This window comes from Budorcas taxicolor, chromosome 9, assembly GCF_023091745.1.
Source record: "Budorcas taxicolor isolate Tak-1 chromosome 9, Takin1.1, whole genome shotgun sequence".
Classification (NCBI taxonomy): Eukaryota; Metazoa; Chordata; class Mammalia; order Artiodactyla; family Bovidae; genus Budorcas; species Budorcas taxicolor.
In genome coordinates this window covers 56,765,609-56,790,672 of record NC_068918.1, presented here as the reverse complement: position 1 = coordinate 56,790,672, position 25,064 = coordinate 56,765,609, and the positions used below count along the sequence as shown (strand labels likewise).

Here is a 25,064-nt window from a genome sequence, read left to right as displayed (position 1 = left end):
ATGGATTGAAATTCTTTTTTTTTTTTGGCATATGGATGCCTAATTGTTGCAGCACTATTTGTTGAAAAAAAATCCTTTCTCCACAATTGCCTTTGCACTGATACTGAAAATCAGTTGCCCGTATATGTTGGACCATACTTCTTGATTACTGTAGCTTCAAAAATTCTTAAAATCAGATTGTTTAAGTCCTCCAACTTTGTTTTTCTTATTCAAAGTTGTTCTGGGTACTTGGGATCCTTTGCATTTTTATTTGAATTTAGGATCAGTTTTTAAATTCCCTTCCTTACATACAATTCTACCAAAATTCCACCCATTTCTTTGATCATCTCCAAAACCACATTTTCCAAAAAAGGCTTTCCAGATCCCAAGCGAAAGGAGTTTCTCTTTCTTCTGTGCACCATTCACACTTCATCATACTTTTATTTCACTTATTCATATTTGGCTACATGTATTTGTCTGATCTCCCCTGCCATATAGTAAACCTCTCAAGATCCAGGAATCTTGGCTTTGTTCCCTCTGTCTGCTGAAAACCTAATTTTATACTTTGCAGGAGTGAGTCTGACACTGAGATGTCTGTGAAGACATCTAGCTCATTTCCTGCCTGTTGTCAAGTAATCTGACAGATTTAGAATCGTTTTTTCTATTGTTACCTCCAAGACGGCTCATTCTTTATTATTTCTATTGATACTAATGCAATTTTAAAGAAAAATAAGATAATTGTTTTCCAAATATCAAATATACAATATTTGACTTGTGGTGCTAGTTATATGCAGCTTAACAATTGTCTTAACAATCTACTTATTGTTCACATTCTCCCTATTCATTGAACTTTTGGGAAAATGCTCATCCATAAAGACATCAATGATATCTTTGGCTGCCAAGGGCAGTGGTACCTCACCTCAGACCTACTGTGTTTCTAGTGGTTCCCTCCAATCCTACTCTAGCCCTCCACTGGGGGAACTGCAGTTAAAAGCCTATTATTTCTCAGGAGGAGTTTCTGTAGGAAGTATAATCATGTCCTTTTTATGGGGATGTTCAGTCTAGAGATTTGGCAGCAGAGGAATAGGTTTAACTTTCTTTGTAGAGCCTAAACTTTTCCGTACTTATTAGGAACATATACAATGAGGAAATTGTTTTAGCGCCTAACAAATTAGCAGCATAATGATATGCTTGGGAAAATTAGCTTTCCTATTACATGCGGGCATTATGTTGGTGTGACAGTCACCTTAGTAATGTTTTCTCTGTAAGCAATTTAAGATTTAAGACACTTAAGAAAGGCTTTTTGTTTTCTTCCTTAGTCTTTTCACATTCGTTGCATCTGGTGAGATCATATGAACCCCGTTTATTTGCAGCCCAGCACTAATCTTTTTTAAAGGATCACAAGTTTGAAAGGATAGTACCCAATTCACTGGAAGATAGAAATCCTTTTAGAGTTTTGTCCTAGAGTAAAAACTTGGTTAGTGGTTAAAGAAAATTCATATTAAAATCTTAAATACAATGATATAACATTTTAAAAAATGATGAACTTAGTTGATTCCATTAAACACTACAGCAGTTAAGCCTGTTTCTGCAGCATCCTTGCAAAGATTCCCTCTTGATCAGAGTCCTTGAGAGGCCCCTGCAATCATTGTCAATATCATTATCATTATGGATTTGATTCCTTTAGAAGATTCTAGGAAAATAAAGAAATGGGTAGGGGATGTGTGTGTGTATATACAGTGAGAACAATGCTCAGACATTTGATGTAGGCATGGCAAACGAAGGAAGTGGTGGGAATGAGACGATCAAGGAGGAAGGGACCAAACCTGTTTGAAGATCAGCAGGTTGGTATAAATAAGGGGAGTGTGGTGGGCAGAATAATGTCCCTCCCTTCCCCACAAGGTAGCCAGCTGTGAAAATGTTACTGTACGTGGCAAAGGGGACTACAGATATTTTAGGGGAAAAATCCAAGAGGATTTCTATCTTCTAATAAATTGCCTTTTAAATGCATGATGCTTTGTTAAAGATTAGTGCTGGGCTGCAAATAAACAGCGGAAAAGGCAATGACACCCCACTCCAGTCCTCTTGCCTGGAAAATCCCATGGGCAGAGGAGCCTGGTAGGCTGCAGTCCATGGGGTCGCTGAGGGTCAGACATGACTGAGCGACTTCACTTTCACTTTTCACTTTCATGCATTGGAGAAGGAAATGGCAACCCACTCCAGTGTTCTTGCCTGGAGAATCCCAGGGACGGCGGAGCCTGATGGGCTGCTGTCTATGGGGTCGCACAAAGTCGGACACGACTGAAGTGATTTAGCAGTAGCAGCAAATAAACAGGGTTCATATACTCACCAGATGTAACGAATGTGGAAAGACTAAGGAAGAAAAAACAAACACGCCATTCGTAAGTGTCTTGAGCCTTACATTGCTCACAAGAGGAATCATTACCCAAGGTGAGTGTCACATAAAGCCTGAGTGTGATGGGAAAAGGGGATCCTGAGAGGAGATGGTGAGAAGAGCAGCCTGGATTATCCTGCAGGGGGGCCTAATCTAATCACCTGGGTCCTTAAAAGAGGAGAACACATCCCAGCTGAGCTTAGTCAGAGGGGGACATAATCTTGGAAGAATATACCGAGAGGATTGCAAGCTTGCTGGCAGTGAAGGTGGAGGAAGTGAGGGCACAAGCCAAGGAATGTGAGTGGCCTCTGAGAACCAGAAAAAGCAAGGAAATATTTCTCCTAGAGCCTCCAGGAGGAGCACACCCTGCCAATACCTGGATTTTAGCCAGACGAGAACTGTGTTGGATCCCTGACCTCCAGAAGGGTAAGGTGAGAAATCCATGCTGGCTGAAGGCATTAGGTTTGTGTAATTTGCTACAGCAGTAGTAGAAAACTAACATAGGGAAGATCTGTGTAAGAGGTGGAGATGGTCTGATGGAGAGGGAGGCTGGGGTGAGGATTCTGGTGCAGGGGGATCACGGGGCGCTGAGGCAGAGCTGGCAGTGCTGTCTCGCAGACTATTCGGAGTGAGAACATTGGAGTAGAGGAATAGAATAAACCTCTACCAGAAAAATAAGTGAAACGGTGACAGGGCTTCTGTGGTGGTGGATGTGGAAGTGGAAAAGGACAGATTGATACGAGCCTTATTTTGAAGAAATTGGCTACAGGTTTAATAACTCCACACTGCAGAGTTAGTCGATGTATAAACTGAGTGTGCGCGTCCTCTCAAAATTCTCCTGTTGAAACCCTGTTTCCCAGTGTTAGGAGGCAGGGCCTTTGGGACGTAAATAGGATTAAGTGAGGTCCTGAGAGTGGATCCCTCCGGAATAATAGAATCAGTGTTCTTATAAGGGTCTCAAGAGAGCTTGTGTCTCTCTGCCCTCGGTCATATGAGGATACAATGAGAAGTCTGCTGTCTTCCAGTGAGGAAACACCAACACCCTGATCTCAGACCTAGCCTCCAGAGCTTGAGGAATATGCTCGTTGTATTACGCTACCCAATTTATGGTAATCTGTTACAGCATCCCAGGTTGACAAAAATGGTCAAGAATGCCTTAGAGTTTGGAACTGACTGGAGAATGTTGAAACCCAGGGGAGTGGGCAGCTGGTTTCAGGGAGAGAAGTAAAGGAGTTGGTTTCAAACACATTTGACTTTCTGAGGACACTGGGTAACTTGGGCAGGAACTGGGAACAGGGGCTGGCACCCAGGAGACAGGAACAGTAGAGATGCAGACCCAGGGTTACCCTGCTGGTAGCAGTAGTTGTGCTGTACGAGAGTAGCTATGATCTCTGGGGGTTGATGGGAGCAAAGGGTTGCAATGTAGATGAAGGTCCAAGGACAACAGGTGATAAATTATACTAAGCCCCTATTATGTGTGAGGAACTAGGCTATGAAAGTTCTGACCCCAAGTCAGGGGAGTAAGCACCTGCTTGATCTCATGAGTGCTCCTTGCACATGGCCAGGATGATAAGCAAAACAGGTAAGACGTGGGCATGCAAATATCTTTGGTCATTTACACTTCCTGACACTGATGGAAAAAAACCAACCAGGATCATCAGTCCACTCAGGCTTCTCCAATGAGCAGGCTCAATTTAACCCTTTTGTAAACAGTTCTTCTCTAATGACCACTTTTACCTGCCTCACAAATCCAAGTTCCTTCCAGATCTTTCTCCAGGGAGTTACATAGGCCCTCTGCATCAGGTCTTCTTACTGTAATATCAATTACCCTATGGCAGGGGACACTGGAAGGCCACCGAAAGGGTTTATATTCAGGGCAGGCTTCCTGAGACTAGGTCACTGGGTCAGATTCCTGCCGTGTTCTTGCCTCTTCATTTCTGTGCTCCAAGGAGGCATACCTGGTACAATTGCCACCGCCCACCCTTTTTCCCACGAAGTCTAGCCTCTTGATAGTGAATTTACTAACAACCCATTTTATTCCACTGATGGAACGTGGTGCCTTTCCTCTTTAGAACCCGATAATGCTGCTCTTCAAATGTATTTCTTACGACAGTCCTATAAAGTAGGCCTTGATGGGAAAAATTCCTATTTGCACTATTTAGGTGATTGTGATTGAAGCTTTCAACAAACCCAGACCTACTTTGCTTTAAGTTCAGTCGCATCTGACTTTGTGATCCCATAGACTGCAACGTGCTAGGCTTCCCTATCACCAACTCCTGGAGCTTGTTCAAACTCATGTCCTTTGAGTCAGTGATGCCATCCAACCATCTCATCCTCTGTTGTCCCCTTCTCCTGCCTTCAATCTTTCCCAGCATCAGCGTCTTTTCCAGTGAGTCAGTTCTTCGCATCAGCTGTCCAAAGTATTGGTTTCAGCTTCAGCATCAGTCCTTCCAATACTTTGCTTTAGAAAGGAGGAAATAGGTTTGGGCCAGGAACTACTAGCTGGACAGGTGCTTTACAGTCCATGGAATTCTCCAGGCCGGAATACTGGAGTGGGTAGCCTTTCCCTTCTCCAGAGGATCTTCCCAACCCAGGGATCAAACCCAGGTCTCCTGCATTGCCGGTGGATTCTTTACCAACTGAGCTATTAGGGAAGCCCATTCATCACTAATGGGTTCTTCAAAGTAGGATAGCCATTGAATAACGTTGAATAAGTGTTTAATCTTAGATAAATTAAAATGACTTGTTAAATAGGGTGCCTGTAGATTTTGAACCTCCCCAATGAGCACCCTTAGGTTTGGCCACCATCTTCTTGGTATTTAGTCACTGATTTAGAATTTTTCCAGTATGGAATGGAACCCTAATATTAAAGCCTGGATTTCTGAGGGTCCATGGGTAGAGCTAGTTATGGAATACTGTGGGCTCACAAGTAATAGATATGATCATAAACCTCTCTGCTCACACAAAAGCAATGGTGTGAGCAGCAACCTTGAATCTTGAGCAGAATCTTGAATTCTGCCCTTCCTGGAGGGTCGGCAAGCCTGTGGATGCAGGTGTCTTATGACATTGTGAGGGGATAGAACTGGTGGAAGAGAACTGATAATCTCTGGAGTTCGAATTTTCATAAAAGCCTTTCTTTTTGTCAAGATGGTGTAAATGTGTCCACCTGTGTTCTCATCCTAGACCCTCAGTGCAAAAACTAAGGGCTGAGATATTGTCTCTGAGGTTTCTGGTTGTAACTAACAGTTCTGATAGTGCATACGGACCTTTACTCTGTAAATGAAATTGAAGCTGTCATATGTGCAGCTTATTCCAAAACATGGAGTCCTCATCAAAACAGGATGTACCTTCTCTAGAACTGATAATCTGTTTGATGTCTGTACTACTTGTGTTTCAGAATCAGCCATGCTTGTGCTTAGAATGAGTAGCCCATGGAGAGTCAGTCAAAAAGACAAAGGGAAGGTACAGTTATAAATGAATAGGTTTGCAGATAAAAAGTATACAAAACACACTCAAATAATAACCAAAATAGTTTATAACTTACAACTCTTTCACACAAAAAAAATAGCAAACTATAATTAATGCTTTCTACCCTCAGGAAAAGGACATTACAAATAGTGGACATCAAGACATTAACTGTATTCCTTATATTTAATTTCCACATTTCACATTTAATACCTATAAGTTTGCCAAGTTCTACTTCACATGTCCTTTATAAAATACTTCACTTTGTAATGATTATTGTAGAATTGCCTTGCTGGCATGTGGTCACTGGGCACTTAGAATGTGGCTGGTTCAAACTGAGATGTGCTATAAATGGAAAACTTACCTGATTTTGGAAACTTAGGATAAAAAAAGAATGTACAATCCCAATTTTTATATTATTTTAGATACATTACATAAATTACCAAAATTCATTTGTTTCTTCTTCCCTTTTTAAATGTGGCTATAAAATGTTTAAAGTGACATGGGGCTCACAGGATCCTCCTACTGGACAGCAGTGAGCCGGAACATCTGAAAACAAAGCAGCCACCAGGGAAAGCCCCAGCTACAGCTTTCATGTACCAGCATCTCACGTGCCTACTATCTGCTTTTGAAATGGAACTGTGAAGTAAGAGAATAATCTGGCTACTTTTATGCATGCTTTTAATTTCTTTAGTGAACATATATTTACTTCTTAAAGGAAGTAAAAATGTTACATTCTGTTTATCACCTTAGAGTTACAAAAGAGGGACTGGCATTTGAGACATTCACACACAGTGAATAAATCAAATTCCCCTATTACTTGTGATATATCCCTTGCACCTTGTATCAGGTACAAAATGAGGCACCTAGAGGTAGGAGTGGAAATCTGGGAGAACACAAGAGCTCACTACCTGTCCGCAAGTTACAACTCTAATCAGAATGAACCTGAGGCACCATTACACCGGTGACTGTCTGAGCCACTGTGCTCACACTGCCCCCCGTTTCTGTGAGAAAGAGGAGCTGTTCTTCTGGGCGAGAATTAGAAATACACACCTAGTCAACAATGGCCAAGTATCTGCAATTTTGTTTTCCTCCCATAGCTGGTGTGTGAGGCCTTTTGCAATAAATATCACCCATTCTAATCATCTGCCATAAAGGGACTTGTCTGTAAATTATTTAAAATGTTGATGACTAATTTTTTCCAGTAAAATACACCATTAATGCTGCTCTTATTTTCCCCTAGCTGGTAAAATATGATTTATTTTGAAATGTTGTTGTGTTCCAGCAACATACTGGAACACTTTTTTCAAAAGACTCCTTCAGGGACCCCAACCATCTTCAGGCCTCTCTGTGACGTCACGTGACATGTGAGTTTCTACTAAAACTCTGGTGCATTCACTTCTGCCAAAGCAACTGGCACAACCACCCCCTGCCGGTGCAGCTCTCGGAGAACATCCAAGATCGAATCTAACTCCGTTCGGAACTTGTCCAGCTCCCGATTCTTCAGCTGTGCAAGTCTTTTCCATTTCTCAATTTCTTTGTTTTGCTCAGTTTCTACTACTTGGTGTGTCTGCTGTATTATCTGCAAATTAAAAATACCACATTACTGTTAGAGTTTATCATGGGGGTAGTGAGCCTCGAACAGCTTCTAGGAGCTCAACTGGGCCAATGCTGACAAGGGTAATCTGGCAAGCTATGTTATCAGAGGCGATGGGGCAGAGGGAGAGGAGCCTTACCTAACAGGCCCCACTGGATCAATAAAGGCTTATAAGCAAAGAGTAAGTGGGAATTTTAGTATCTAATTCTGATAGGGAGTTAAGTTTAAAGTTTTTCATTTTAAGCCTGGGTTGGGGGCAGGGCAGGATACCATTTAAAACATTTAATACTCTGGAATGAATTCAGACATCCCTAAAATCCTGTTCTTAAGAACTGTACTTGAGATGCAATCAAGACAGTTTTAATGCAATATGTCAACACTAATGAATCATACGCTGACATCTATCACGTGCCAGTCTTGGCTTTAAGTCTTACATATGTTAACATTTAATCTTGTAACACACTAGGAGATATTCTATATATCCATCTTCATTTAACAGGTAGGGACAGAGAGTCACAAAAAAGTAAAAAAAAAGAGGCCACTGAAGGCAGAGTTAGAATTCACACACAGGCAGGCTGGCCCCAGGGCTCCTGCTTTTAACTACCCATACTAGACTGCCTTGTTTATGCGGATCAGTTTTTTTCAGCTGTGAAATAAGTACCTTGTCCAGTAACTTACAATACTGTTCTTATAATTTTATTAATAAAATACCTTACCAGAAGGGAAATGTTAATCACAGACATTACAAACCACACAAAGCTAGACATAAAAAAAATAACTGGTTACGGCAACAAAACCAACGTTTCCAGACATTATACATGCTGAACCTCTGCAAGAAAAATTTTAATTCTGCCTGGCTATAGAATAATTATTTCATAATTTATTAATGAAATAAAAGAATTTGAGACATTGTATAAATAGGTGCTTGAGTTATGGGGAATACAAAATGCTGTATGAATTTTCAATTCATTATTTTGATGTCACATATATTAAAACTTGGCATTTAATGATTTGTCAATCATATTCAGACATAACTGACATAACATTGTACAAGTTTAAGGTATACAATTAAAAGACGCTAACTCCTTGGAACAAAAGTTATGACTAACCTAGACAGCATATTAAAAAGCAGAGATACTACTTTGCCAACAAAGGTCTGTCTAGTCAAGGCTGTAGTTTTTCCAGTAGTCATGTATAGATGTGAGAGTTGGACTATAAAGAAAGCTGAGTGCCGAAGAATTGATGCTTTTGAACTGTGGTGTTGGAGAGTCCCTGCAAGGAGATCCAACCAGTCTATCCTAAAGGAGATCAGCCCTGGGTGTTCATTGGAAGGACTGATGTTGAAGCTGAAGCTCCATAACTTTGCCACCTGATGCGGAGAGGTGACTCATTTGAAAAGACCCTGATGCTGGGAAAAATTGAAGGCAGGAGGAGAAGCAGACAACAGAGGATGAGATGGTTGAATGGCATCGCCGACTCACTGGACATGAGTTTGGGTAAACTCTGGGAGTTGGTGATGGACAGGGAGGCCTAGCGTGCTGCAGTCCATGGGGTCACAAAGAGTCGAACACGACTAAGCAGACAAATACTCTTTTTGATATGTCCCCATGTGGGTTTGACTTGCATTTCCCTCATAATTAGTGATGTTGAGTATCTTTTCATATAGCTGTGGGGCCTTTAAATATCTTCTTTGGAACAACGTCTATTCAGATCCTTTGCCTAGTTTTTAAATTAGTTTTTTTTTTTTGCTATTGAGTTGTATGAGTCACAGCTTGCCTTTACATCATGTTGATTATTTCCTTGGTTGTGCAGATGCTTTTTTAGTTTGATGTGGTCTCATTTGCTTATACAGTTTATTTTGTTGCTTGTACTTTAGGTATCACATCCAAAAGGGATGACAAGACACGTATCAGCGAACTTTTACCCTGTGTTTTATTCTAAGAATTTAATGGTTTCTGGTCTTTAATCCATTTAGAGTAATTTTTGTGAATGGTATAAGACAGGGATCTAGTCTGTCTTTTGCAGGTAAATATTACATTTCCCAAGAACCATTTACAATGAAAAGTGTCTTTTCTCCACTGAGTATTCTTGGCTCCGTTATCAAATATGTATACATGGATTTATTTCTGGGTTCTAGATTCTATTCCTTTGGGTTATGTGTTTGCCAAGACCATATTGTTTTGATTACCTCAGCTTTGTAATATAGTTTGAAAAGGAAATGGAGATACCTCCTGCTTTGTTGTTCTTCCTTAGGATTGCTTTGACTCTGGTCTTTGTGGTTCCATACAAATTTCAGAATGCTTTTTCTATTAGTATAAAAAATGCCATTGGAATCTTGACACAGATCACAGTGAATCTACAGATGGCTTTGGACATTTTACAGTATCAATTCTTATAAATCATGAACACTGAATACCTTTGTCTTTAATTTCTTTCATCGATGCCTTATAGTTATCAACATACAGATCTTTTACCTCCTTGGATAGATTAATTTTCAAGTATTTTCTTCTTTTTGATATTATTATAAATGGAATTATTTTATTCTTCAGATAATTTGTTGTTAGTATATAGAAGCAGTACTGACTTTTGTATACCAATTTTGGTATCAGAGAACTTTACTAAATTTGCTGACTAACCAGCAGGTTTTAGGTAGACTCTTTATGATTTTCTCTATATTAAATAATGTCATTCACAAATAGAGACAATTTCATTCTTTGCCTGACTGCTCTGGCTAAGGCTTCTAATACTATGTTGAATAAGAGTGTGAGAATGAGCATCCTTCTCTTGTTTCTGATCTTAGAGGAAAAGCTTCCAACCTGTCACTATTGATTTTGATAACTGAAAGGCAACCCACTCCAGTATTCTTGCCTGGAGAATTCCATGGACAGAGGAGTCTGGTGGGCTACAGTCCATGGGGTCACAAAGAGTCGGATATGACTGAGAGGCTCACACACACACATGTGGTCCTGGTATATATGGCCTTTATCATGTTGAAGTATGTTATTTTTATACCTAATTTGTTGAGAGTTTTTATCAAGAATGGGTGTGTGTGTTAAATGTTTTTTCTATACTGATTGAGATGTGTGTGTGTGCTTAGTCATGTCCAACACTATGCAGTCCCATGGACTGTAGCCTGCCAGGCTCATCTGCCCATGAAATTTTCCAGGCAAGAATACTGGAGTGGGGTGCTATTTCCTACTCCAGGAGATCTTTTCACCCAGGGATTGACCCTGTGTCTCTTGTGTCTCCTGCATTGGCAGGAAGATTCTTCACCACTAGTGCCACCTTGGAAGCCCTGCCTAAGATGATATGATTTTTATCTTCAGTTAGAATCTGAAAAAGAGTATGTGTATATGTATAAATGAATCACTTTGCTGTAAACCAGAAACTAACACAGCATTGTAAATCAACTACTCCCAACAGAAAACAGAACAGAACAATGAAGTCAAAAGATTGCTCTAGCACCACATATAGTGAAACCTTTGCATTTTCTAGTGGAGACTTGCTTCCTAGATTAGTAGAGATGTTTGTAAGAAGCTACATGGTAGTATTTTTTTTGTTCTTGTGGTTTTTTTTTTTTTCAGAACTGAAATTATGGAAGAAATTTAGTATTTTCAGTCAGGTGTGAAAGGGACCCTTTAAACCTGTGGTTTTCCTTGCTATTCAGAAGCTGCCCTCAGTTCTGAGTTTGCAATTTTATTGGAGTAGTTGATTTATAATGTTGTGTTAGTTTCAGGTGTACTGAAAGTGATTCACTTATACCTATACAAATATTCTTTCTTTTTCAGATTTTTTTTCTGTATAGGTTACTATAGAATACTGAGTAGAATTCTCTGTGCTATAGAGTAGGTCCCTATTGGTTATACATGCAGTGGTGTGCCTACAGTAATCTCTAACTCCTAATTTATCCCTCTCTTATATCACATTTCCCCTTTGGTAACCGTAAGTTTGTTTTTGAAAGTCTGTTTTGTAAATACATTCATTTGTTATCATTTTTTTAGATTCCACATACAAGCAATATAGTAAGATATCTTTCTTTCTCTGACTTGCTTCACTTGGTATGATAATCTCTAGGTTCATCAGTGTTGTTGCAAATGGTATTACTTTGTTCTTTCTTATGGCTGAGTAATATTCCATTGTATGTATGTACCATATCTTCTTTATCCATTCCTCTGTTGATGGACATTTAGGTTGCTTCCCTATCTTGGCTATTGTAAACAGTGCTGCAATGAACACAGGGGTGCATGTAGCTTTTTGAATTATGGTTTTCTTCAGATATATCCCCAGGAGTGGGATTGCTGGGTCATATGGTATTTCAATGTTTAGCTTTTTAAGGAACCTCCCTACTGTTCTCCAGAGTGGTTGTGCCAATTTACATTCCCACTAACAGCATGTGAGAGTCCCCTTTTCTCCACACCCTTTTCAGCACTTACTGTGTGTACACTTTTTCATGATGGCCATTCTGGTAAGAGGCGCTATCTCACTGCAGATTTGATTTGCATTTCTTTGGTTATTAGTGATGCTGAGCATCTTTTCTTTCCTTTTTGGCCATCTGAATATGTTCTTTGACGAAGTATCTATTTAGATCTTCTGCCAATGTTTGATTGTCTTGCTTTTTTGATACAGAGCTGTATGAGCTGTTTATTGAAATGACTTAAATATGTAACATGGTTCCCAAGAGTTCTACTCCCAGGGTAAAATGCCTATCTTGTAGGCATTCATCAATGATTAAGAACATAATACAAAAGCTGTTTCTCTATTTTTCTAGATATAAGGTAAACCAATCTTCAGGTATTTGAGAATTAGTCTTATTTTCTCTTAAAAGGTAAACATTTATCTATAATAAAACCAATATATAATGAAAACATTCTGAAAGAAGTAATCTGTTAGGGATTTCAAAAACATAGTAAACTGGAAGTACTTAAATGTGAAGAACTGTACAAATATGTAAATATGATTTACTAATTTACCTGCTGAAGCTCCTGTTCTCTTTGCTCATGTCTCATTTCCATCTGTTTGATTTTCTTTTCTAAGACCATAAAATGTTTCATCTCCGGTGTATGATTTTCTTTGGCTTCTCTCAATTCTTCCAAGAGTTTTGTAATCTAAAGTTGAGATATGGGGCATTCATGTCAATGTATGGCAAAACCACTACAATACTGTAAAGTAATTAGCCTCCAATTAAAATAAGTAAATTTATATTTTAAAAGAGACATAAAATAAATGGGAAATTATAACAAGGAAATAATTCATTTTCCACTGGCAATCATTAGAAGTAAGACCATTCACTGCATATTCTTCGTATAAAATTTCTTTAGACCAGAGCCTTCTTGTTAACATCAAAGGTATCTGGAGTTGTTAGAGTAATAGCTTTCATTTCTTTGGTCCAGAAAGTGAAGGCTCATCCTAGCCCTGAACTGACCTCATATTTGAAAAGGTTCCAGATGACTGCACCACTTTCTCCCTCCCAGGTATGCAGGCTGGCTGTAGTGCTCAAAATTAAGTTGGGCACTTTCTTTGATGTATTCAGCCTTGCTACAAAGTATATGTTAATAGTGTGACTACTTTTTGGATTAAATAATACATTTAAAGCACACAGAGAGTTGAATAAATATGTCAACCTCCTATAATTCTATTCGTAATTCTCTTCCAGTTCTTATCATCTTATAACTTACAATAATTCATTCCACATGGGAACATACACATATGAACAGAGATAAGTAAGGGCTGAACTCCTTCTGTGCTGGCTGTGTCTTAGGCTCTGGAGTGCACAGTCCCTGTCCTCACAGAGGTGACAGTCTAGCACAGCACCTCCTTTTTCATGTCATGGCCCAGAAAAAAAAAAGGTAAAATTTTTATGGCACCAGGGAGTGAAATGGAGGTGATATGAGGGATCTCTATATTGCACTTCATAAAGCAATAGCACTCTTTATACCATATAATTACAATAACCTGCCAACTGTTATCAAAATGAAAAATAATTAACAAGCAAATGAAAATGGATAAAGTTAACAATCATGTTTTACAAGGAACCATCTAGTACCTAAAAACACCAATAATACTTAAAAAAAAAAAAGAACCAATATACTCTTCTGAGGTTAGTTTAAAAAATGTGAAAATATAAGCAAATTAAATCAGTTGCAAATCTAAACAGTTTAAATGTAGGCCATCCTGGATATCACCAGTGACCAAATAAATAAACAGACCTTAACGGGGATGACTTACAGAAAGGTTGGGAAGATGTTGTACATACCACGCCATGGTGTTGAGTGGTGGGCAAAAAAATCTTGTCTAAAAACAAAATTGTAAAAAACAAACCCCTGCAAACAAAAACTACCCCAAAACAAAACAAGCAATGATTACTGAACTAAGAAAGTTGTCAGAGGCACTGTCATACATGTATTAGTCAAATATCACTTCATCCTCTACAAACATCTTAATGATTGAAAACAGACTGAGTTTGTTTTTAGACCACCTTTCCAGTCACCATTATCTTGTGACCACAGGTAACCCATTCTGGGTACACCAGGAAAGTTCTAGTCTAGAGGAAGGAGCAGGTGAGTGAATGACATGATACGCTGCGGGGGAGAGATGTGTGCACAGTAAGGTGGTGAGTGAGGGACACGTATCCTGAAGGAGAGGTGGCCGCAGGATTCTCAATCGGAGGCAGGTGTGTCTGAACTGAGTCTCAAAGGATAAGCAGTAATGAGTTATGGCAGTATTGTGGGCTAGGCGCTATGCTAAGTACTTTACAAATGTTGACTCAGTTGATCTTTTTTATCAGAATTTATATTTGTTTATGGTCTCATTACCCAAACAAAATATAAGCTCTATGCTGATGCTGATGCTAAGTGTCCAACTTAGTTTTCAGTCGTGTCCAACTCTGTGCGACCCCATAGACGGCAGCTCACCAGGCTCCCCCGTCCCTGGGATTCTCCAGGCAAGAACACTGGAGTGGGTTGCCATTTCCTTCTCCAATGCATGAAAGTGAAAAGTGAAAGTGAAGTCGCTTAGTTGTGTCTGACTCTTCGCGACCCCATGGACTGCAGCCTACCAGGCTCCTCCGTCCACAGGATTTTCCAGGCAATAGTACTGGAGTGGGGTGCCATTGCCTTCTCCGGATAAGCTCCATGAGAACTGGGATTTTGTCTTTGTTCTCTTCAGTTTTCCTAGCTCCTACAGCTGTGCACAGCAGAGAGTAGGTGCTTAACGATTATCCATGAATAAATCAATGGAGTCACCTCTCAAAGATTAAACATTTGTTTGTAAATTACATAAATTCAGAGACTTGGTTCTAGACAAAGAATAGAGATAACGTTCCTTCATTTGTACCTCTTACAAAGCACCTTTAAGAGTATAATTAAAGTTGAGTCTTTAAAAAAATTCTTATAGTTTAGTGAATTTTTAGTGAGTATGTCCATTGGAGGCAACTGGATACCTAAGGAAAGACGCATGATCAAAAGTGTTTCCTGCTTTAAAACACACACACACACACACACACACACACACACACAAATCTCAATATCCCTGGGACCAAACAACATCCAAAATGTATACTGTCTAAAGTTCTTATCATATCCATTTGCTAAATAATCCAAACACCTAAAAAAAAAAAAAGAAAGGTGTGAGGTTAAAAAAAATGCTTCCTGCTACTTGAACACTACAGAAAAACCTGGCAACAATCTGAACGTCCAATGACAGGGGACTGGTGAAAAAGTAAAGTAACCGAGAGCCTTGAACCTGGAGCCAGAGGTCCTGAGTCCTATGCTGGTATTTCAGTTATGGCCTGGTAACCTCAGTTTACTTTAACCACCTGATGAGAGAACCAACTCATTGGCTGGGAAAGATTGAAGCCAAGAGGAAAAGGGGACAACAGAGGATGAGATGGCTGGACGGCATCACTGACTCAATGGATATGAGCTTGAGCAAACTCAGGGAGATAGTGAAGGACAGGGAAGCCTGGCGTGCTGCAGTTGATGGGGTCACAAAGAGTCGGACGTGACTTAGGGACTGAACAACCACCACCACCTCAGGTAAGTTATTTCATTTTTCTTACCATCAGTTTCTTCGTGTATAAAATGGGAATAACAGTACTGACTCTTTTGGGTTATTGTGAGAACCACACGGAACACTTAAAACAGTGCCTACTGCTATTGCTACTGCTAAGTCGCTTCAGTTGTGTCCGACTCTGTGCCACCCCATAGATGGCGGCCCACCAGGCTCCCCGTCCCTGGGATTCTCCAGGCAAGAACACTGGAGTGGGTTGCCATTTCCTTCTCCAATGCATGAAAGTGAAAAGTGAAAGTGAAGTTGCTCAGTCGTGTCTGACTAGTAGTGACCCCATGGACTGCAGCCTACCAGGCTCCTCTGTCCACGGGATTTTCCAGGCAAGAGTACTGGAATAAGGTGCCATAAACAGTACCTAGTATATAGGAAACCCTTAATAAACAGTAACTATCATTATAACAATTTTGACTCCTATTATAAAATGTAGGTTCAAGTAAACATTTAGCCATACAGTGATCATAAGCCACCCCTGGTACTGTGGATACAGGCTAGGAAATAGCTTCACTTAGGTATGGAAATCAAACTAGAAATCCCGCCCAACTGTACTCTGTCAGTGGCATCCCTCTTGCCCCAACTTCAGAGCTCAGGCAGTGGCGTTGCCCAAAAGCAGACCCTGAAAGCAAGCCCAATGCAGCCAAGGATACGACCAGCAGACACACCCAGAGACCCAAGCTGAGCTGACTGGTGAAGAACCATCTCTGCCAAAGCAAACCTGACTCAAATGCACAGAGAATCAATGTGGGAATCAAGGGTCACAAAAAAATCCGGGTAAATATGACACTATTAAAGGAACCTAAAAAGGTCCAACAACTGACTTGAACTATATTGAAAAAACTGAAATTACTCAGTGTTTTCTTATAGCTCTATGAAACTGCTTTAAAAAACAAGCAGTCAAAAACCAGAATTCACCACTTTTGATACATACACAGTGTGCTTTCACTCGAGGCCATGGTGCAGTACACGACAGCAACACATTTCTTAAACACCCAGAGAATCCAGTCAATATATGAGACAACGATTTTCAAGCATTGGCTAATGGCACTGCAGGACTGCAATTCATGAGAGAGGGGAAACAAACAAGATGAGCTCTATGGCGACCTAGTGTGTTGGCTGGAGGCAATTTTGGAGTCACTACAAACAGTAATCTGAGCAATTCCTGGAGCTTACACAGGCTAGAAACGGTTCGTGTTCCCACTGGCCTGAGACGAAATGGTTCATAACACACAGGCCATCAGAGAGGACCTTTAGAGGGTTATTAGAGGTGGGATAATAAGCTCTGTAAAACAGCTATTGTAAGTACAGTCCATATCAAAAGGCGGATTGTCATTAGCTTTATTCAGGAAACGAAGTGATTTCCTTAGTCTTCTAGTTAAACAGGCTTGGAAATCATGTGTTACAGCTTTTCTATTTTCAAAATATTTAGCTATTTCCAAACTAAGAACACGGTAACTTGACCAAAATTGATCTTCCTCTTCATCTGGCAAACATGAACACGTATTTCCTTTTACTGCTTTCCTAAAAATGTTACTTCAGGTCTGTGAGTTTCTGTAAGTTTATTACTTATACAACAAAGTTTATGTATATTTTCAACAGTGAAAAGTATACAGAGTGTTCAACTACAGTCCTTCAGCTCCTAGAACAAGATGTTTAAGTGGATAGTTGTGTGACTGTGGAGTAGTTTACATTAATTCTTCCATGACGCAATTCAGTTTTAAGTTTTACTTTTATCATGTGATTTAATAAGCCCTCAAATAATTTTTTAAAAATGATGTATAAGCTTCAAAGAACAGAATGCACAGTTTATCTGACTTTTCATACTTTCTAGAATCAAAAGGATCTCAGAGTAGTCAAAATGGTGAGTTTCCAGAAAGCCCTATTTCCTGTAATGGTATTGTTCTTGATGATCCAGCATTACTGTCATAATGATTTACTTACCTTTTTCTTAACTAAATAATCTTACTACTTATTGCAGAAATGGCCTTAACTATACAATTTTACCTCCTAAAAAATCAAAACAACCAAACCAAACCTGCCCCATTTCCCCACTCCCCAGAAAATCTTAAAAAATACAAACATAAATAATTTAATTGATATTTGAGCTTCATATGAGGACATATTAATATTTTCTTGACATGACAGACATTTCTGAGTTATCTCCATTTGTACATTTAAATTAAAAAATTATGCAGGACTATATGATTGAAATGGCTGAGAAGCTTATGTTAGTTAACCCAATACTTTGGCTATTTCTTACCTCTTTCTGTAGGATTTCTTCTCGAACTTGAGAAACTACAAGAGACTCTTGCTTACTCTGCAGCTCATTGACTTGATTTTGAAAATGTTTTATAAGTACCTAGGAAATTATGTTAGCAGTACTGTGTTAGTCACGTTTTTCCATGAACATTTGAAAAACATAGGAAAGTGAACTAATGACCTTTGTATGTGTTCAACAAATTAAAAGGATCCTATTTTAAAATTGCCTGAATCTAACAATAGTGTTTTTACATAAAAGAAAATTTACAGTAATTTCATATCTCATAGCTTGTCCATGCTCAAACTTCCACAACTGATGGATTTCTTTTTAATGAAGATGCTGTTAAATTATTATGGGTGCGTGAGGTGGTCATGAGAGAATTATTTCTTGAAGTCCCCCCTTCTACCCAGCTTGGTTTTTAGAATTAAAACCTACAAAAAAGATGAAGAGCACATGGAACATTCATATATTCTTCAACTTGAATTATCCACTGCTAGTGTTTTGCCATATTTGCTTTCTTTTCCTTTTTCTTAGATACCTCATTTGAAAGTAAGTTGGAAGTTCTCTTTTAATGATTTTTTTTCAATTTGCGAAAGCCACAGGAGACAGGCCACATAGCTGGCACTGGTGAATATCAGAAGCTGACATATATACTACCCAAGAAGGACAACTCCCTTGAGGAAACGCAGATGAACTATCAGCACGCCCCGTCATAATTCTCAGACGACTTTTCATAGTGACTAGAATTATGTAAATGTCTCTGTGCATTACTTTATCCCCCGTGCCTGAATGGCTAGGAAACATTATTTAATGCAAAACAGGAAAGAAGAGTGACTTGTCAGTTTGGACTTCGGGTGAAGGGAGATGGTTCAACACAGGCTCAAGTGCTAAGGTCCTAATCAATTCAATTTATCCCTGAACCACTTATTACAACCTACTTAGGAGAAAGACTATTTGAGAAATATAGGGACAAAATTGCAAAAACACTTATTTAGATGTATAACAGTAAAGTTGAATAGTTAAACACATGTATGGTAAGGGTGTCAACTCCTATTAAAAAAAAAAAGCAATGATAATTTCTCATTTCTATCACCAGCCTCAAGCAGTGAAGTTAAGTACTTCCAGATACATTGGCAACGATCTTGAAAAAAAAAAAAATCACATTACAGTCAAAGCTTATTAAAGTCACCTACCTCCTGAGTTGCTATTTTACGATTTAGTTCAGCTACTTTGGAAGAAGAATTTTCAACTGCATTTTGGCAAAGGAGTTTCTCTACTTCCCTCTGATGAGATGCTTTCAGAGATGTGATGTGTGCTGCAGTTTCTTCCTTGAATCTTTAGAGCAAATTAAAGAAAACCACACATAAAAGTGGTTCTTCAACCTCTAATTCAGTTAGCCTATAAACAGTATAAGCCTGGAGATTAAAGAAGCAAACAGAGAGAAGGCACCAGTATCTACGGCACTGTGCTCGGTGCTTTGGACATTACTGCCTAGGAATTCTTACAGCCACTCCATGAGCTTGCTCTTATTTACTCAGTTTTATAAAGGCAAACTTGAGTGCGGGAAAGAGTGATACGTCTGCGGTCCTAGGTCAGTAAATTGTAGAGCTGGGGTTTAAGCCCAGCAGAGCTGGACACCACCACCAGCCTGGGGCACTCTGAGAGAAACAAAAGCTCTAAATGTTGTCTGGATTTAAGGCAAAGAGCTTGTTATTTTACCTTTTAAGATAAATTCAGATTTATTGCCCCAATTCTTTAGATTCTCAAATGCTTTGTCTCTAGGCAACACTCACCAGTTTTTGGCCCATGCATAACTTCACAGCTAGCTCCAGGTTGTGCGAATCAAATGATCTTTATGGTAATTCTTAGGACATAAGGTAGTCTGAACCTAATTGGGCCATTAAATGTGAGAGACTGCTCATTTGTCTCTGTGACAAAATTTATGCATTCAGCGGCAGTTCAGTAAATGGCAAAGTTATGACTAAAAAGCGGGACATTTCTTACAGATAAACATTTCCTCTATTATTGGAAAAATTATTAAAAAATGACACAATTTTATTGAAAGCAGATATTTGGCAATCACTGTTGATACTTATTAATATGGCAATTCCCAAACTATAAACAAACATATCAGTTGCTTATTTGACTATATGAATACTTCTTCACTGAAACACTGTTATTAGGGTCCTAGGACAAGCATAAAAGTCTAAAGTACCCATGATATAACTGAACTATAGTAAAAAACAGCCAAAAGAAGAGAGGTTACTTTTCACGTCTCCAGTTCAGAGCTATCTAAGAAACAGACTAACAACACTAAAAAATTATGTCTAGGAAAATTTACAGGAAAATCTGAATTTTAAATTATCTTTGGAGATGTCACTTTGCTGACAAAGGTCCAGATAGTCAAAGCTATGGTTTTTCCAGTAGTATTGTATAGATGTGAGAGTTGGACCATAAAAAAGGCTGAGCACCAAAGAACTGATGCTTTCAAACTATGGTGCTGGAGAAGACTCTTCAGAGTCTCTTGGACAACAAGGATATCAAACCAGTCAATCCTAAAAGAAATCAACCCTGAATATTCACTGGAAGGACTGATGCTGAAGCTCCAATACTTTGGCCATCTGATGTGAAGAGCTGACTCATTTGAAAAGACCCTGATACTGGGAAAGACGGAGGGCAGGAGGAGAAGGGGATGACAGAGGATGAGATGGTTGGATGGCATCACCGGCTCAATGGACATGAATCTGAGCAAACTCCAGGAGATAGTGAAGGAAAGGGAAGCCTGGTGTGCTGCAGTCCATGGGGTCGCAGAGAGTCAGACGTGACTGAATGACTAAACAACATGATTCTTTTCAACTGGCTTCATTACTACTACCATATTCAGGACAAAGAATCAAGGTTTCAGTTTGGAAGTGATACGACTGCCATGATGGCTCAATCAGATGTGGCTGCCTAACAATCAATAAGCATTTGTTAGGTGCTTCTTCTGCTTATGCTCCCTGCACTCTGCCAGGTCCTATCTCTTCCTTCATTCAGGCACTTGCTACTCATTCTGATGCTTCCAACTCTGCGTTCCTTAATTTAGTCAGGTGTGTGTGCGTGTTCAGTCATGTCCAACTCTTTGCAACCCCATGGATTATAGCCTGCCAGGCTCCTCTGTCTGTGGGATTTCCCAGGCAAGAACACTGGAGTCAGTTGCCCTTCCCTTTTCCAGGGCATATCCCAACCCAGGGATCAAACCTGTGTCTCCTGGAGTGGCAGGTGAATTCTTTACTATTGAGACATCTGGGAAGCCCTAGTCAAGTGTATTGAAATTCTAATCTCTGAAGGGCATAATGTTATATATTCTCAATATGTTATATAACTTCATAATTAGTATGTTGCTTCACAAACATTAAACTGCACATGTTTTATACACTCTAAACCTTACGTTGAACTTCATATTCAGATCTATTATTGCCTACAAGTTGCAAAAGAAGTATAATCTTACATCGGTTCTCAAGAAGCTGTAAGGTGGTGTATGACAGTGCTTTCTTGGTACATAAGTTATACAGGAGTTGGAGGTGGGAGCAGGAAATTTCTAAGAAGCTCTGGGTAATATTTTTCCTAGAAAATGAAACATGAATGAGCAAAAGGCAGGGAAGAAACTTGGCAAGTAATACAACTCTTGATAGAGCACGACTAGAATGGTGATGGGACTTGAGATGCCAGGGACAGAAATTTAGTCTTGACGTTTGAGGCGAGTTGGGAGTCACTGGAGGACAGTGATTCAGACACAGGAGTACTAAAGAATATTAATGATTTTTAAGCAAGATGATCAGGGGAGGCAGAAACTGAAATCGGGGAGATCAGGGTGGGCCAACTGCCTAGTAAACCAAGCGTGTCACACTAATAAAAGGAGGAAGAAAGCGAAATAAGTATTATAAGGAAGCACCCCACAGACTGTCAACCCAAGGAATAAAGGTGGTAAAGCTGGGCCTGGAAATTGAAAACGTACGGTCACAGACACAGACAGGGATGCTGGAAGGGGGGATTACTTTACGTGCAAAAAAGAGAAAAAAAAATTGAAATACTACTGATTCCAAGAGGAACAATCCAACAAATTTTAAGATTTAACATCTGAACTCAGGGAAGAAAATAAGATTTGAAAAGTAAAATCTAGGAGTCAGGTTCATAGAAGCCACAAAGAATGGATGAGTTTAGCAAAGAAGGAGCAGAGAACAGACAGTCAAAAGCCAACTTTGTAACAAAGTCAGATTTTTGAGGCAGGAGAATGAAAAAGATTCAGGAGTCATTTAAAAGCAGCAGAAAAGGAGCTTTAGTGAGAGCTGGTACGTCATGGAGACTGAGAGGAAACCCTTTCAGGAAAAGCAGTGCAATCCACACTGTCTCCACTGTGTCAACGGAGAAAACTCCACTGATTGAGAAACGTTCTCCAGAGACCAACATCAACAGTGTGAGGATGAGACCATGCTTAGAGCAAGCCAGGCGGAAATACGAGGAGGGGCGACCTGTGGGAAATCTGGTCCTGAAAGGCAGAAAGAGGACAAGAACTTGGTTTGATTGGGTGAAAAAGATGTGAGCCTGTAAGAAGGCTCAGGGGAGAGAGACAGGAGATGGTTCTTGGAGATTCTGAGAAAGAAAGGGATTAAGTACAGAAGTTCTTCAAGGTATGAACTGATGTGATCACAAGATTAATTTGAAGAGTTATTTTGGAAAAGAGCACCGTTTTCTCTTAGGATATCAAGTGGTTTTAACAGGAGCTATTTTCTGACAGCCATCTGCCTACCACAACCATAAATTTATAGAGATGGGTCAGCTTACTAACACCATTTGGATATGTGCAGAGAGACAAGACTGGGCAGGAAGGATGGGGTTCACATGAAGATTTCAGTTCATGAGAATCTCAGCTTGCAATAGGTAGGAGATCCAACCCTTAAACAGATCTACACTTAGCCATGTTATACAGCTTCTTAAAATTTGTCTTGTGAATTTGGTTCAAGGGGCTTCCCTGGTGGCTCAGATGGTAAAGAATCTGCCTGCAATGTGGGAGAACCAGGTTCGATCCACCGGGTCAGGGAAGATCTCCTGGAGAAGAAATGCCATGTTATACAGGTTCTTAAATTTTGGTTTGTGAATTTAGTTCAGGGTCAAACTAATTACCCAAGGAAATACATCTTAAGATTTTTAAATTTTTCTCTCTATGTCTCTACATACTGACAAATTTTTTTTCTTTTTACCTTTTCATGGTGTTTTCAAATTGATTCACTGTAGCTTCAGATTTCATCTTCAGCTCATTCCCCTCCACAGTTAATCTCGCCACTTCATTTTTCAATCTGCAGTTTTCTTGTAAAACCTCTGAAACGTGGGAATCAGTAAAAGAATGTGGTTGGTAAAGTTTGCCCTCTAGGGTTCCAGAGGAGTCAGCATTTCCTTTGCCAGGGTGCAAACCATCTTTCTTCACCCTTTTGGAAGTCATTTCCTCTCGAGCCTTACAGTGCTGGTTAGAGAGCATCTTTCTCCTCTCCTTCTGAAGCCGCTCCACAGTTTTGGAAAGGTCCTGTATCTCTCTCCCCTTTGCAGCCAGCTCCTCATTGAGCCTAACCAGTTTAGCTTTAGAGTGAGCCTGTTCCACCTGGAACTCTATGGACTGGAAATCTTTATCATCCTTCTCAGTCTTCTTGAGTTCCAATTCAGCATTCTGATGTTTAAGAACATCTATTTCAGCTTCAAGGTTTCTTATGGTAATCTGATGGGCTTCCTTAACATCATCCAGTTCCTTCTCCAGTGCTTTAGCCCTTGAGGAGTTGTCCTGTTGGTTCTGGGCTGCCTCCTTCAATTTGCAAGCAAGTAACTGCTCCTGTTCCTCCAGTCTCTGCTCATACTGAATCTGCAGAAAAGAATCCATGCAACAACAGACCGCTGCTAAATGCTTCATTAGTTACCGAAGCCCTGAACTCTCCCAGGCTCTGCCTTTTCCTTCATTCAGGGACCCACCATATATTCTGATGCCTCCAAATCCATGCTCCTTGAGTCAGTCAAATGTGTTGAAGTCCTAACCTTTGACGGGCATTCCATTACATATTCTCAATATATGTTATATAATTTCATAATGCTGTATGTTGTTTCATAACATGAAATCACACATTTTTGTATACTAAAACTTATTTTAAGTCTCACCATTACTGTGTACCCTTCTCTATGCAAACTGACAAACTATTCTCCTGAGGATAAATAGGCAAAGCAGTCAAGGATACTAACGTCTAAAAGAAATAGCACATTTTCAACGGCTTAACATCAATTTAGAAATTTCACTGAAGTCAGACTAGAATTTGCATACTAGAGCTAAATTAACAAAATAACCTAACAGTCCAGGCCAAGGAGGGAGGCATGATAAGAATTTTGTTCATTCATTCAATGAATATTTATCGAGCTACAACTGCTGGCACTGTGTCAGATCCTACAGATAAATTCAGTTCCTGCATTCCAACAGTTCACAGCCTGGTGAGAGATACATGCCAAGTTTCAATGTCCTGTGGTAACTGGTAATGGGCCTATGAACACACGGCAGAGGGGATGAGGTACCAGAGTGTGTCTGGAGGCCTTGAGGGAGGGGGAGAAGACGGCAGAGAGAGAGCACATTCAAGTTCAGCCTTGAGGGGTGTGTGTAAATTTGGGGATAAGTGGAAACTGGGCTATTTCAGAAGGAAGAGCACATGCGAAGGCAACTGAACACTTGATGTGCACTGGGAATCAGAATGAAAGGAAGAAGTGGCCAAAAATGAACAGGGGCAGAAGTGGGATGAGATACGGACTGGAAAAAGGAAAAAGTTGGGAAAATTGAGACAGATCAAAAGGGAGGGGTTGGAATTCATTTCTCTATTTGGTCTCTGCACCGCTCCCCACTGCCCTACCCCAAGACATACTCTTCTGTCTCATTCTAAGACGCTCTCAGCTCCCATGGCACACCTCAGAGCCCACCTCCATGGCTAACCTGGAACTTACCTTCATTTTCTGAAACTGCTGTTCCATGGTACGAAGGCTTTTCTTTGCTTCTTCATCTCTGCCCTCCAGATCAGCTTCTAGTTTTTTTATCCTTTTTTCCATAAACTCCACTGTATTTCTATCTGCTATATCACCAGCTGCTGATGCAGCCAGTATTAAAGCTGGCAAAGAATTGGGGTATCGTCTCTTTAGAATTCCTTCCATTTCCTTAACCTAGTGAAATATTGTAGTATGCATTTAAAGTCACAGATATATTAAAATTAAGCAGTTTAATGCACACATTTAGATTATATTAGCCATGT

General features: G+C 39.8%; 1 protein-coding gene across 1 annotated transcript in view; it reads right to left on the bottom strand.

The window, feature by feature from the left end:
* Nucleotides 1-7,217: 7,217 nt before the first annotated feature.
* CEP162 (centrosomal protein 162) overlaps nt 7,218-25,064 on the bottom strand; it is a 92,553-nt gene continuing 74,706 nt past the window's right edge. Inside the window, exons 21-26 of the mRNA XM_052645938.1 lie at nt 24,763-24,975; nt 22,998-23,647; nt 18,951-19,092; nt 17,758-17,856; nt 12,407-12,541; nt 7,218-7,421 (exon numbers count right to left, since the gene is read on the bottom strand). Coding sequence (XP_052501898.1) covers nt 7,218-7,421; nt 12,407-12,541; nt 17,758-17,856; nt 18,951-19,092; nt 22,998-23,647; nt 24,763-24,975 — 1,443 coding nt within the window. The remainder of the gene's footprint in view (nt 7,422-12,406; nt 12,542-17,757; nt 17,857-18,950; nt 19,093-22,997; nt 23,648-24,762; nt 24,976-25,064) is intronic.